This window comes from Prunus dulcis, chromosome 8 (assembly GCF_902201215.1).
Source record: "Prunus dulcis chromosome 8, ALMONDv2, whole genome shotgun sequence".
Lineage (NCBI taxonomy): Eukaryota > Viridiplantae > Streptophyta > Magnoliopsida > Rosales > Rosaceae > Prunus > Prunus dulcis.
Window position 1 is genome coordinate 20,252,034 of NC_047657.1, and position 11,911 is coordinate 20,263,944.

Below are 11,911 nucleotides of genomic sequence, written 5' to 3' on the forward strand. Positions count from 1 at the left end.
GAGGATTTTCTTCTTGGTAGACGAGGTCGCTGGAAAAATATAGAAAAAAGGAAAATGGGGCGGCTGTGCTCCACCTCAGTTTCAGCCTTGTCTTGCGGCGGCTGCTATTACCAATTCTTCTACAACTACCAACCTCCTGCCTCTGTTGATATTACGTGGCCGCCGAGTGGGTGTAGGGTTAACAATAGTATCAAAAAACGAAACAATGCCCCAATCAAAGCACTCAGTCCACTGCCATACTATTCTTCTACTTGCCTTGCTATTTCTCCATGCAATGGAAAACCACCCAACAACAACTGTAACTACAAGTCCCTCCATAAATTTATTGCCAATTGTACTCCTTCTACTGATACTGGTACTGAGTCTATTGACACCGGGCTCCAAGATTCGTCGTCGTTTCCCGCCGTTGATTGTGTGGGGACAGGCCAGGACGTAGAGTGCGCGGTCTCTTCCTCATCCTCCGAAGAAACTCAACAACAGAGGACCGCTGGAGTGGAATTGATACAACAACAGCTGCAAGAATGGACAGTATTGGTCTCTCCCTTCTTCTTTTGGGGCACCTCTATGGTGGCAATGAAGGAGGTTTTGCCAAAGGCTGGCCCTTTCTTCGTCTCCTCCTTCCGTCTAATTCCTGCTGGCTTTCTCCTCATTGCGTTCGCCGCCTCTCGAGGCCGTCCCTTTCCATCTGGCCTCACTGCTTGGCTATCTATTGCGCTTTTTGGCCTCGTCGATGCCGCTTGTTTTCAAGGTTTTCTTGCTGAAGGTTTGCAGAGGACATCTGCTGGCCTGGGCAGTGTAAGTTTCCCCTTTTATTTGTATATAAAAAGTGGCGCATTTCTAGTCCGACAGACTCTTCTATTTATCATGACCATTAATTTGCTGCAGGTTATAATTGATTCACAACCTTTGACGGTGGCTATACTTGCGGCCTTGTTCTTGGGTGAGTCCATTGCGTTCCTTGGAGCTGCAGGGCTTGTTCTTGGTGTCATTGGACTTTTACTTCTTGAGGTAAATCTTTACTTTTCTTCCATGGCGTTGTCAGTTTCATTCCATTAGCTTTTTATTACTCTAGCCAATGCTTGCTTATTGCGATTTCCAATCTTGAATTCACAACTTTTATTTGGTTGACACAGACTTTTTTTTCCTCAACGGAAAATGCTTCCCAAGCGTGGTGAATGTTTTGCCATTATCAACTGTTAATTCTTTATGATGTATTATTAATTTGACATTACTCGATAGAGAAACTTCCCTGAATTGGTAGTTCTATTAGTTATCCTAAGCTCCTCTGTCAGATGCAACCGTAAGGCCATAGAAAATGTTTGGTTCATTTCTTCATCATGGATTTTAATGGGGGTGATCTTGTGAAGGAACTTTTGGGGAAAGTGGGAGAGTAGAGTGAGATTGTTGATGATGCTAGAATAGTTTAACTCATGCAGTTAGGTTTCAAATATAGCTCTTCTGAGGTTGTAGTGGGAATATTAGTTGGATGTCAGCCGAAAATTCGCTTTCATGTTAAGTGCTATAACAGAGATCTTAGCTTATGAAATCATGTATGTAATTGCGCACGCTTTCATGTGGTTGTTATCTGAGAAAAAGGGATTTGCATGAAACCTATTGTTTTGCCCCTTTATGTACCATATAATTCTAAGCTTTATTCTCCAGGCACCTTCGCTTTCTGTTGATGGAAGCAACTTTTCATTGTGGCAAAGTGGGGAGTGGTGGATGCTTCTCGCAGCTCAGAGCATGGCAGTTGGCACAATCATGGTGCGCTGGGTTTCCAAGTACTCTGATCCTATTATGGCAACTGGATGGGTAGGCAGTATCAACTTACCTATTACTGACATTATTTTCTGGGTTTATCTTATAATTGTGTATCACAGTTTCAGTATTTTGATAGTTATTTCAAGCATTATTACCTTCTTCAATGTATAAATCTAAAATGGGATGTTAAATGTAATCAATGTTTGAAGAAAGTTTTAAGTCGCTCTCTTTGTGTCTGCTGCTTTATTTATTAACCGATTTTTCCAAAGCCTAACTTTTATTTGACAACATACGTCTCTCCTTATATAATATCTCAAGAACACATAGAGCTTAGCGATGAGTGTGTTTTTGGTTGCAGCACATGGTTATTGGTGGTCTACCCCTTGTTATGATCTCCATTCTTAATCCTGAAAATGCTGTTAGTGGGAGTCTAATGAGTTTCACACAAAATGATGCGTTGGCACTCCTTTATACATCCATTTTTGGAAGTGCCATCAGCTATGGTGTATACTTCTACAGTGCAACAAAAGGTGTGCTCTAATCTTTTATTATGTATAATTTGTCTTTTCATTTTATTTTCAAACCTTTTGATTCACTTTTACTTATATTTTAAAGATCTTTACAGTCAAAATACATTTCTTTCAAGAGCTATTTGTTCTGCCTTAGTCAATTTGATTCGCGCTATAAATTGTATAGTTGGTATCCTCTGCCTGTAGAATTTGAGATGCTAATTTCTACTGGATTTCAGGTAGCCTGACAAAGCTCAGCTCCCTTACCTTTCTGACCCCAATGTTTGCTTCTATATTTGGGTAAGATCATCCATACACAGAAAAAGAACAATAATAAATAAACTTGCTTCTATATTTGGGTAAGATCATTCAACTGTCTAATATTTGTTTAACTATAAATCTACCAACTCTACTAAAAAAATAGCTTAGCAATGAAGCAGATTTTAGGGACTTTCTTTTTTATTTTTCTGATAATATATTGTACATGCCTGCTAGTGCCTGATAGGAATCTAACTGCAGGTATCTATATCTTGGTGAGACCTTCTCACCCTTGCAATTGGCTGGGGCCATCATTACTATTGTTGCAATATACATGGTCAACTATAAAACCACTGTCGAATGAAGCATATAGTCAACAGGGATGCATTGAACATGTGAACGAGGAGAGGTAGTTAGGTTGATTGGCAAGCTGGATATTGGCCCTCTCACTTTTGCAGCTTGTGTTCTATCTTCTATATTAAAAGAAGAATTGTGAAAAATATACACCAGAAAGGAAAAAGGACAGAAATTCGGACATCTTACCATGCATTTAGTGTTACTAAAGTAGAGAGAAAGGGCCGAATTGTTGCAATCATATTCTCAGAGCATCGCATTTGGTTGCCTCTTATCTCACTGCCATAGCCACACCTACACCACATGGTACGCTTGTATACTCTGGTTGAACTCAGAAGCTGCAATTATGAATTAGTCATTTGCACGGAAAAATTGTGTCTTGGTAAAGATCTTATTTGTAAAGGAGAGAGATTGTCCATGTTATTTGTACAGAAGTGAATGAGTGTATGTTGTATTGAGGATTTCCCCCGTGAGATTGAAATCGTTAATACTTTAGGTATTCCCTCAATGACAAATGGAAAACTGGGCAGGCAAGGAGTGTAAATGATTTCGGATTTGATTGCTTTTTGCATGTGTGATTCTAAAATAATTGATGGTGCAGATTATTATAATTCAAGCTGAAAGAAAGATGTGAGATTTTGTTAGAACACAACATCAGTAGATTTGGAAAACCAACTCATGTTTATAACCCAATGTCATATTGGTTGGGAAAAAAAGTATAACATTATTAGTAGGGTTAATTACATGTAACAGTTTAGTCCCCATGTTCTAAACTTGATAAAAACAAACCTAAAGTTACAAGTTGTTACATAATTATTCGATTTGTCCCTCAATCTATTAAGTTAAGTGCTTTTTTTATGATGCCGAGATCACTAACTAATACTAATCTAATACTAATGAAAATGCTAATATAATAGAAAAGAACTGTCTTTTCTGTATACTTTCCCCGATTCCGCAGCACTCGATAGATCATCTTTCTACTTACATGGACACCAAATTAATGTTTTTTTTCCTTCTCTATATCTTATGGAAGGGTTAGGTCCGGGTATATCATACTAACCGTATATTAAGATCGAAACTCTAATTATAAAACCCTAGGTTGAGTTACGTGAGTATCCAAGCCTAATTGAGTCATAAGTGCCCCATCATAGTATTGTGGTTAGGGTTTGAGGCTTGAGAAATGTTTGAGACTTGACTTAGGGTTTGGAGGCTCAAATCCATTTTTGGAAATTAATAAATAATTTTAAAAGTCCACAAAATTATTTAAGATAAGTAGATATAATTAATTAAGTAATTTATATTTAATTAAAATACTTAATTATTCATTATTCATTAAATAAAGATTAATTATTATAATTAAATAAGGCAAAGATATTACTTAATTGCAAATATTAAACTAAACAAACTAGTTTTGTATATAAAAAATAAAATAAAAAGTCCACAAGTAATTTTAAAATAATTAACTACTATTTATGAAGTAATTTATGAAATTAGTAATATATTTAAATACTAATTATTTACAAAAGAAATAATAATTAAAATATAATTACTAATTAAAGTAATTTAAAAATGCTAAGATATTATTATTTCCAATTTTGTACAGTATAGCCGAGCGGCTATACTTCAAAATATTCGAATATATACGGAATAGTATAACCGCGTGGCTATCCTCTTTGAATATTAATATATTTTAACGGCACAGCCGCTCGGCTATATTTTTAAAATATTCGCATATAAAGTAAAGAGTATAGCCGCACGGCTTAACTTTTTTTTTTTTTTTTTTAAAAAAAAGGCCCAGTATAGCCAAGCGGCGATACTATTACATAAACAAATTTAAAGAACAACGCAGTATAGCCGCACGGCTATACCGTTAAAAAATATTCGCGACTATACCGTTAAAAATATTCTTAAAGCATTTACAGAGTACTACTTTGAAACTAATCTATTTATAGAGTACAGCCGCGCGGCTCTACTCTGAAACTATTCTATTTATAGAGTATAGCCGCGCGGCTCTACTTCTAAACCTATAGAGTACAGCCACTCGTCTATACTTCTAAACTAATTCTAAGTACAGCCGCCCGGCTATATTCCTGGGAAAAAATCAACCGCCTAGGCTCTATGTGGGTCCTTTTAAATCTAAGTACAGCCGCTTGGCTATACGCCTTAAATGAAACTTTTATTGTTATCTGAACAGAGTGAGGTTAGTATTCGAGCGTTGTTAGGGTTGGGGCTATCCTACTATTCTAATTTCGAACAGGTTACAGCCTTATTCAGGAAAACCCTATCCCTGACCTCGCGCAGAAACGCACTCTAGCAGTCCCAGATCTGCCAAGTCGATTCCGAGGTTGGTACTGACCAATTCTTATATCTGGTTCCAATTGCTATTAGTTAATTTTATTCTCTGATTGTTTTTTTCTTTTTCAAATATCATTATCATCGGTTTTAAAATATTGGTTCTTGAATGTCCAAGTTTGATGATAATGATGTTAAAAGTTCATACTTTGTGTATATTTAGGGCAAGAAAAATAGACAGGACCTCAGTCGTGATTTTTTTTTTTAAAGATTAGAATGAAGATGGCTCTGTTGTTCTCGCTATAGCGAATGGAGATGATATATGAGTTAATAGAATTTTTATGATCCTAATAGTAATAGTAATGGGGGCCTGTTAACATTTTGAATGCAGTGGAATTTCGCCAAGCTTGCTCTGGATTTCCGGTTTTGTGCCCATTTCTTTGCCCCTCAAACCTACAAACGCAATGTTCCCCTGTTTTATTAACTTATTGAGGAGAGAGGTATTATGCTTTGATATTGTAGAATGTGTTTAGCTTAAAGCCTTCATAATTTTCCTTGAAATTAATCTGAAACAATCCATTGAATTCCTCACTAGCATTTCAAGGAATGCAATTGGTATAACAAAATTCTCGTCTTATGCCTGCCTCCGCCAAATGGCTTGATGCCTTTACCCTTCAGTACATTTTTGTGCTGATTACACTATGCTCCCTCAGTTGTTGCAGCATGGGTATCCGAGGCCGAACTGATGGTGATCGCCTGAGAACAGTCTGGACCCCTGAAATGGATCGATATTTCATTGATCTCATGTTAGAGCAAGTTTGCAAAGGAAATAAATTTGATGATCATTTATTTAGCAAGCGAGCATGGAAGCATATGACATCCTTGTTTGATGCCAAGTTCAAGTTTCCATATGAAAAAGATGTTCTGAAAAATCGGCACAAAACACTGAGGAACTTGTACAAGGCTGTAAGGAATCTCCTTGATGAGAAGGGCTTCAGTTGGGATGAAATGCGACAAATGGTGACTGCTGATAATAATGTCTGGGATGAATATATCAAGGTGCAATACTTAATCACTTAAACTTTTTATTTATTTTAAATTTCCTTCTCTCTTAACCATGTCAAGTGACTTACAGATTATGGTTTCAGGTACACCCAGATGCACGGTCATTCAGAATAAAAACCATCCCTTATTATCATGATTTGTGTTCGATATACGGTGACACAGCCATCGAAGAGAGAAGTAGGCGTTGTATCCTTGACACAAATGTTAAAAGTGAATTAGGATTAGGGACAGTTGATTTGTTGGGAGTTCTTAACTCTGCTTCTGCAACTGTTGATGGCAGGTGATAATATTCCAGAGGAGTCATCACATTCAGGTGAGAATGGTACAACTGCAGCCACACAGCCAAGGAGAGTTAGTCAGGGAACTGCCGAGACTCTTCAGGATATCATGGTTGGTGAAGATTATGGAGTCACTGTGCCAGCAAAGTCTTTTGATGATGTGGAGCATGCTATGACAAGTGTTCCTGGAATCACCACAAATAGTCGCTCCAGAACTTACTGGCAGCCACCCATGGACCGTTATTTCATTGAACTTATGCAAGAACAGGTGCGGAAAGGCAGCAGGATAGATGGTGTTTTCCGTAAACAAGCATGGATGGAGATGATTGCCTCATTCAATGCAAAGTTTGGCTTTAACTATGATATGGATGTTCTTAAAAATCGACACAAAACTCTGAAAAGGCAATATAATGTTATAAAGAATCTACTTGAATTGGATGGGTTTATCTGGGATGATGCGCGCCAAATGGTGACTGCTGATGATTATGTTTGGCAAGATTATATTAAGGTATGTATCTATTCAAGTGCAGCATGCTTATTCAACTGAAGACTGTATTATTATTATTATGTATTGCCCGTACAAAATATTTCCGTTGAGTTCTATCTGTTTTCACATAGGTTGAAGTGTATAAATTTTACCAGTTTAGGATCTCCCAATATAATCTTGTTTCATACTCCAGAGTTTGAAGGGAATATTGTTATGGTAACATGCAGGAACATACTGATGCACGGCAGTTCATGACCCGGCCTGTCCCATATTATAAACACTTGTGCATGATATGTGATCCAAGTGTTGACGATAGAGACTCCTATTCAGGTCAAGATGTGGAGCAAGAAAATCAAGTTGAAGGCGCCAAGTTGTGTGGAGCATTAACTAGTTTTCTGTCTCCATCTACATCAGTTTCCACTGAAGATGAAGATGGTGATGTGCAGGAGTCAACCCCTATGTGCCAGAAGAAAAGGCGTCGACTAGAAAACTGCTCAAATGAGGCTTATCCAAAAAGATCACGAGAAGAAGATGGTGGCATGGCTAGTGCTCTTCGTGAGATGGCATCAGCAGTATCTTCGTTATCAGAGAAGAAGAGAAATGATGAGAAGTTGAACTCTGGGTCAATAGAAAGTGTGGTTGAAGCAGTACAAGCATTACCAGACATGGACGAAGACCTTGTGTTAGATGCATGTGATTTGCTAGAGGATGAAAAGAAGGCAAAAACATTCATGGCATTGGATGTTAAATTACGAAAGAAGTGGTTGATGAGGAAACTTCGACCACAGTAGGGTTTTCCAAAGTTGTATATTTTTGTCGAATAGCATAGATTTTTTCTTTTAATGGTAAAAAAAAATAGCATAGCAATGGAAAGGAAAATTAACATCAGCTATATGCTTTCATATGAAATAGTTTAGGACGCTTGTTTGGAAGAGTATTGGAGAGAGAGTGGTTATAAGCAAGTGCTAGAAGTTTGCCATCTTCATAAAAAATTTAGTATTATTATAAGCAGCGTATCCTAATTTACCACAATAATATCATTCATTAGTACTAATACTCACTCGACACCAACATCATCTCTCAAACGCGGATATGATATGCTGCTTCTAAAAACTGCTTGGGGGGGAGAGAAGCAGGCGGCATCAATGAATGAATTTTCAGATAACCCATACCCCCATAACTTTTTTTTTTTTTTTTTTGGGTCAAGATACCACCATAACTTTGACAAAGCTCGACTTACCCCTAAAAAATAAAAATAAAAAGTTGATAAGCCGTGGTTCCAGACCTTGATAAGCTAGTTAAAACAGCTAATGGCTGATTATGTGGCATTTTGCCATGTTTTAAGCCGTTTGTCAAGTGAATCGCCCACAAGTTAAAAATAAAAATAGGAAGGTTTGGCTCTACGAAGAAAGTTTTTTTCTTAAATTACTAGAATACAATATAAAATGAGAAATTTGTGGTTCCTCCAACCTTGATTGATCTTTATAAGATACAAGTCACAAAACAAGAAATTTTCATTTGTACTTCACTTTGGCTTGTGGGATAAGCAGCGGCGGCAAAATAGGAATCAGAAGTGGTAGGTTTTTTGTGGTTATTTAGGCCAATCTCTCCGAAAGGACTTGTATAAAAATGAGCCAATCAGTTGTTTACAACAGGTACTTACTACCCAAAAAAATTAAAATTGTACCAAAGTACATCTAATCATAGCTTTAGTTTGTCAATAACATCCTAAAATATAGTACAAACTCATAAGATATTTTAATAAACTTACTATTGCTGTGGACTTTAAATATTCTTTTATGTATGAAAAAAAATTAATTAAAAAAAATTCAATTTTGGCTAGTAAAGATTCCTCATGGTAATATATATGGTATATACATATGTGGTATATTTGTTACCCGTAAATAACAGCAGACGAGAAGATATTTCTTATTGAGATTGAGATTGAGATTGATTTTCTTCTGTGATAAAAGCCATAATGGAAGAAGATGAATTTCCCACTGGTTTAAAAATTCTTGTTGTAGATGATGATGAGACATGTCTCTTTATATTAGAAAGGATGCTTCAGTCTCTGAATTACCAAGGTACATCAATTTCGTTTTTCATATATGTCTCTTTCTCTATTTGAATCAAACTTAGCACTTTTATGATACTACTTAATTATGCTTTTGCCAAGTTACAACATGTAGTTCGATTCTCTTTCTTTCTAATTGTCTGCTTCCTTGGGTCGGGAGAATCGATGGTATATACACATGTTGTGATTATACTACGCACTAGGGTTTTTCCTTCTTCTTCAAGGAAGGAGAATCCATGGTATATACATTACTACTAGGGTTTTTCTTTCTTCTTCAAGGAAGGAGAATCGATGGTATATACATATGTTGTGATTATACCACTAGGGTTAAAGAAGAAGACCAAGAATTTATAGGCCATCTTTTTCTTCATGTATGTGAGTTGGAAGTTTTAAATTTGTACAAAATAGTAGAGACCTTGCCTGAATGCATTCGATCATGCCCTAAGGAATAAGGGGTTTCTTTAAATAATTTTGGAAAGTTTTAAATTTTAATTTGTTATAGAAGGAAGTAAATGTCGACGGCCTAATTCGCTCCCTTGTTAAACTATAGTATTGAATAATTTGATATATTTTCAGTTACCAAATGTCGGAATGCAGAGGAGGCTCTATGTATGCTTCGAGAGGATAAAGGCAAGTTTGATATAGTGATTAGTGATGTGCACATGCTCACCATGGAGGAAGGATTCAAGCTCCTTGAGACAGTTGGTTTGGAGATGAAATTGCCTGTTATCAGTACGTGCATTATATATATATTTGAAACCCTAATTAGCTACATGCGCATTAATTGTATATCGAATTAACATATGCAATTTCAATTTCAATTATTAATTATTATATGTATATGTATGTACTACTCTTTCAGTGATGTCATCGGATGATAATCATGAGACGATGAAGAAGGGCATCATTCATGGTGCTTGTGATTATTTGGTGAAGCCGTTCCAGAGGACGGCTCTTAGACTGATTTGGCAGCATGTGGTCCGCAATAGAAGAAACAAGCAAGCACTTGCAGTTGCAGTTGCAGAGCCCCAGTCATGCGTTTTGGTGGAAGATGATGATGATGATCTTGTTGCCTCTCCAGCGAAGAAAAGAAGACGCCTAGTTTGGACAGCACAGCTTCATCATCAGTTTGTCACTGCTGTGAATCAACTTGGGCATAAAAGTACGTACTACGAATGCTTTACCAACTAATTATATATAAATAAAACGATCATTAACCAACTAATTATATATATATATATATATATCACATTAATAATGGGTGCTAATATTATATTAATTCATTTTTGTTTTTGGTCTCCTGTATTAATTGATATATGCAGATTGTCATCCAAAGAAAATTTTGGATCGTATGCAGCAAATGGGTGCTCGTGGTCTTACTAGAGAAAATGTCGCTAGCCACCTTCAGGTATGTATATGTGTCTTCATGGTTATCCTTTGTAATAAACCTTAACCTTGTATCTTCGCTTTGCACTGTCAGTTTATGCTTTGTTAATTGTCGTGAGCTGAGGTAGCTAAACGAAGAAACTCACATAATATACTACATGATACAGAAATACCGCATCCATTTTAGAAGGCAAAATGAGGCATCACAAAATCAGAGAAGACAATCCACATCAACCATTGGTTCTAGTTCTAGAGAACCAAATTTCAACTTCTCATCTTCATCGAATGAGTTGATCAGACTCCAAGATTATGCCAATTCAGGACAAGTCCCATTTCAAAGTTTCACTACTTTTCCACTAGTAGCTGGAGCTGTAAGTGAGAGGCCAGAACCCAAATTTGGCATGCTTCTTGCTGATCAAGGAAACCTCCCTTTGGACTCGAGAACGCTAGGCGAGCCAAGATACGAAATGGAGTACCAATTAAGCAACAGTAGTCCATTACAAGCAAATTTACAATCTGAAATTCCAACCACCATGGACCTTAAACAGCAAATTTTTTTACACGAACAACAACAGCAGCAAAAACAAGAAGAAGAAGCTCATCTTCAAATCCTTGGAAACAGGGGCTTGCAAGTAACTAGTGAAGGTACAAGTATTCAGAAGAAGTCAACATCACTAGGGGCGAACTCACCTAGAGTTGATGGAAATCAGAGTCACCATTTGACGTTGAAAGACATTGCACAAGCAATGCAGATGGTAAATGGAACTGCGCCTGCTAATCATGATATTGGTCAAAGTCAGACTAGTCTGAATCAGGATGTGACAGAATGTAACGTTACAACATTCTATCCCACAACACACGAGAGTATACCTTGTGGAGAACATTATAATTTCTACATAAATGAATCTTGTTTTGGCATCCCTACAGTAGAGGAACAGCATTATAATAAGGACATGGGGAGTATTGTTGATGAGCATTCCAATTGGGATAAGTTGTTAGTTGATGATTCTCAAAGGTTCAAGGCCGGAAGCTGTTCGTATGATCAACCAAGTTTTGAGGCTTTAATTTATGCGCAAAACCATGTTGCTATCGATGATTACATGCCAAGACCATTCATAGAGGTTGGTTTGATCCATCATTAGTTATTTGTGACTTGGTAGTTGGTACATGCTGTTTGTTTTAGATTTCTTGTTTTCTCCTATTTGCAGGAAGGAACTGGGCTGCCTGCGCGATATCAAAGATAATAGGGATTCCCAATGCATGCTTGGGTTGGGAGGGATAATGGTACTGCACTCTGCTGATACTCATGAACACAACTAGGCCATTAATTGTTGGTTGATGAATTGCATTATCTTGTGGATGTTCTCTCTCTCTCTCTCTCTCTCTCTCTCATATTCGGAAATGAGCTCTTCATTTCATTGTTGCTTAAAGACATGGGGATCCTGTA

At 37.0% G+C, this 11,911-nt stretch overlaps 3 protein-coding genes across 4 annotated transcripts; all 3 read left to right on the top strand.

Moving 5' to 3' along the window:
• LOC117636296 (WAT1-related protein At3g02690, chloroplastic) lies at positions 1-3,493 on the top strand. Its single transcript, XM_034370727.1, has 6 exons — positions 1-795; positions 886-1,008; positions 1,663-1,812; positions 2,120-2,291; positions 2,510-2,570; positions 2,790-3,493. The coding sequence occupies exons 1-6, from the start codon at positions 55-57 to the stop codon at positions 2,890-2,892; spliced, it is 1,350 nt and encodes a 449-aa protein (XP_034226618.1). The 5' UTR covers positions 1-54; the 3' UTR covers positions 2,893-3,493.
• Positions 3,494-5,088: 1,595 nt separating this feature from the next.
• LOC117637193 (L10-interacting MYB domain-containing protein) lies at positions 5,089-7,906 on the top strand. Of its 2 annotated transcripts, XM_034372027.1 has the most exons (6): positions 5,093-5,226; positions 5,566-5,674; positions 5,888-6,233; positions 6,323-6,416; positions 6,520-7,025; positions 7,232-7,906. In XM_034372027.1, exons 3-6 carry the CDS (start codon positions 5,898-5,900, stop codon positions 7,793-7,795), a joined length of 1,500 nt encoding a protein of 499 aa, XP_034227918.1. In that variant the 5' UTR covers positions 5,093-5,226; positions 5,566-5,674; positions 5,888-5,897; the 3' UTR covers positions 7,796-7,906. The 2 variants fall into 2 exon arrangements, with proteins under 2 accessions (XP_034227919.1, XP_034227918.1); XM_034372028.1 differs by lacking the exon at positions 5,566-5,674 and having other exon boundaries at positions 5,089-5,226; positions 7,232-7,804.
• Positions 7,907-8,982: 1,076 nt separating this feature from the next.
• Positions 8,983-11,708, top strand: LOC117638698 (two-component response regulator ARR2-like). The gene is made up of 7 exons (XM_034373790.1): positions 8,983-9,088; positions 9,655-9,810; positions 9,941-10,240; positions 10,401-10,486; positions 11,217-11,292; positions 11,392-11,585; positions 11,673-11,708. Exons 1-7 carry the CDS (start codon positions 8,983-8,985, stop codon positions 11,706-11,708), a joined length of 954 nt encoding a protein of 317 aa, XP_034229681.1.
• Positions 11,709-11,911: the final 203 nt, after the last annotated feature.

Bases quoted from the DNA above. Each gene is read 5' to 3' on its own strand.
- LOC117636296 (XM_034370727.1), top strand. From the start codon at position 55: ATGGGGCGGCTGTGCTCCACCTCAGTTTCAGCCTTGTCTTGCGGCGGC. The intron at 2,292-2,509 runs GTGTGCTCTAAT...ACTGGATTTCAG, and splicing joins CTTCTACAGTGCAACAAAAG to GTAGCCTGACAAAGCTCAGC. The intron at 2,571-2,789 runs GTAAGATCATCC...ATCTAACTGCAG, and splicing joins ATGTTTGCTTCTATATTTGG to GTATCTATATCTTGGTGAGA.
- LOC117637193 (XM_034372028.1), top strand. From the start codon at position 5,898: ATGGGTATCCGAGGCCGAACTGATGGTGATCGCCTGAGAACAGTCTGG. The intron at 6,234-6,322 runs GTGCAATACTTA...TTATGGTTTCAG, and splicing joins TCTGGGATGAATATATCAAG to GTACACCCAGATGCACGGTC. The intron at 7,026-7,231 runs GTATGTATCTAT...GGTAACATGCAG, and splicing joins TTTGGCAAGATTATATTAAG to GAACATACTGATGCACGGCA.
- LOC117638698 (XM_034373790.1), top strand. From the start codon at position 8,983: ATGGAAGAAGATGAATTTCCCACTGGTTTAAAAATTCTTGTTGTAGAT. The intron at 9,811-9,940 runs GTACGTGCATTA...CTACTCTTTCAG, and splicing joins GATGAAATTGCCTGTTATCA to TGATGTCATCGGATGATAAT. The intron at 11,586-11,672 runs GTTGGTTTGATC...TCCTATTTGCAG, and splicing joins TGCCAAGACCATTCATAGAG to GAAGGAACTGGGCTGCCTGC.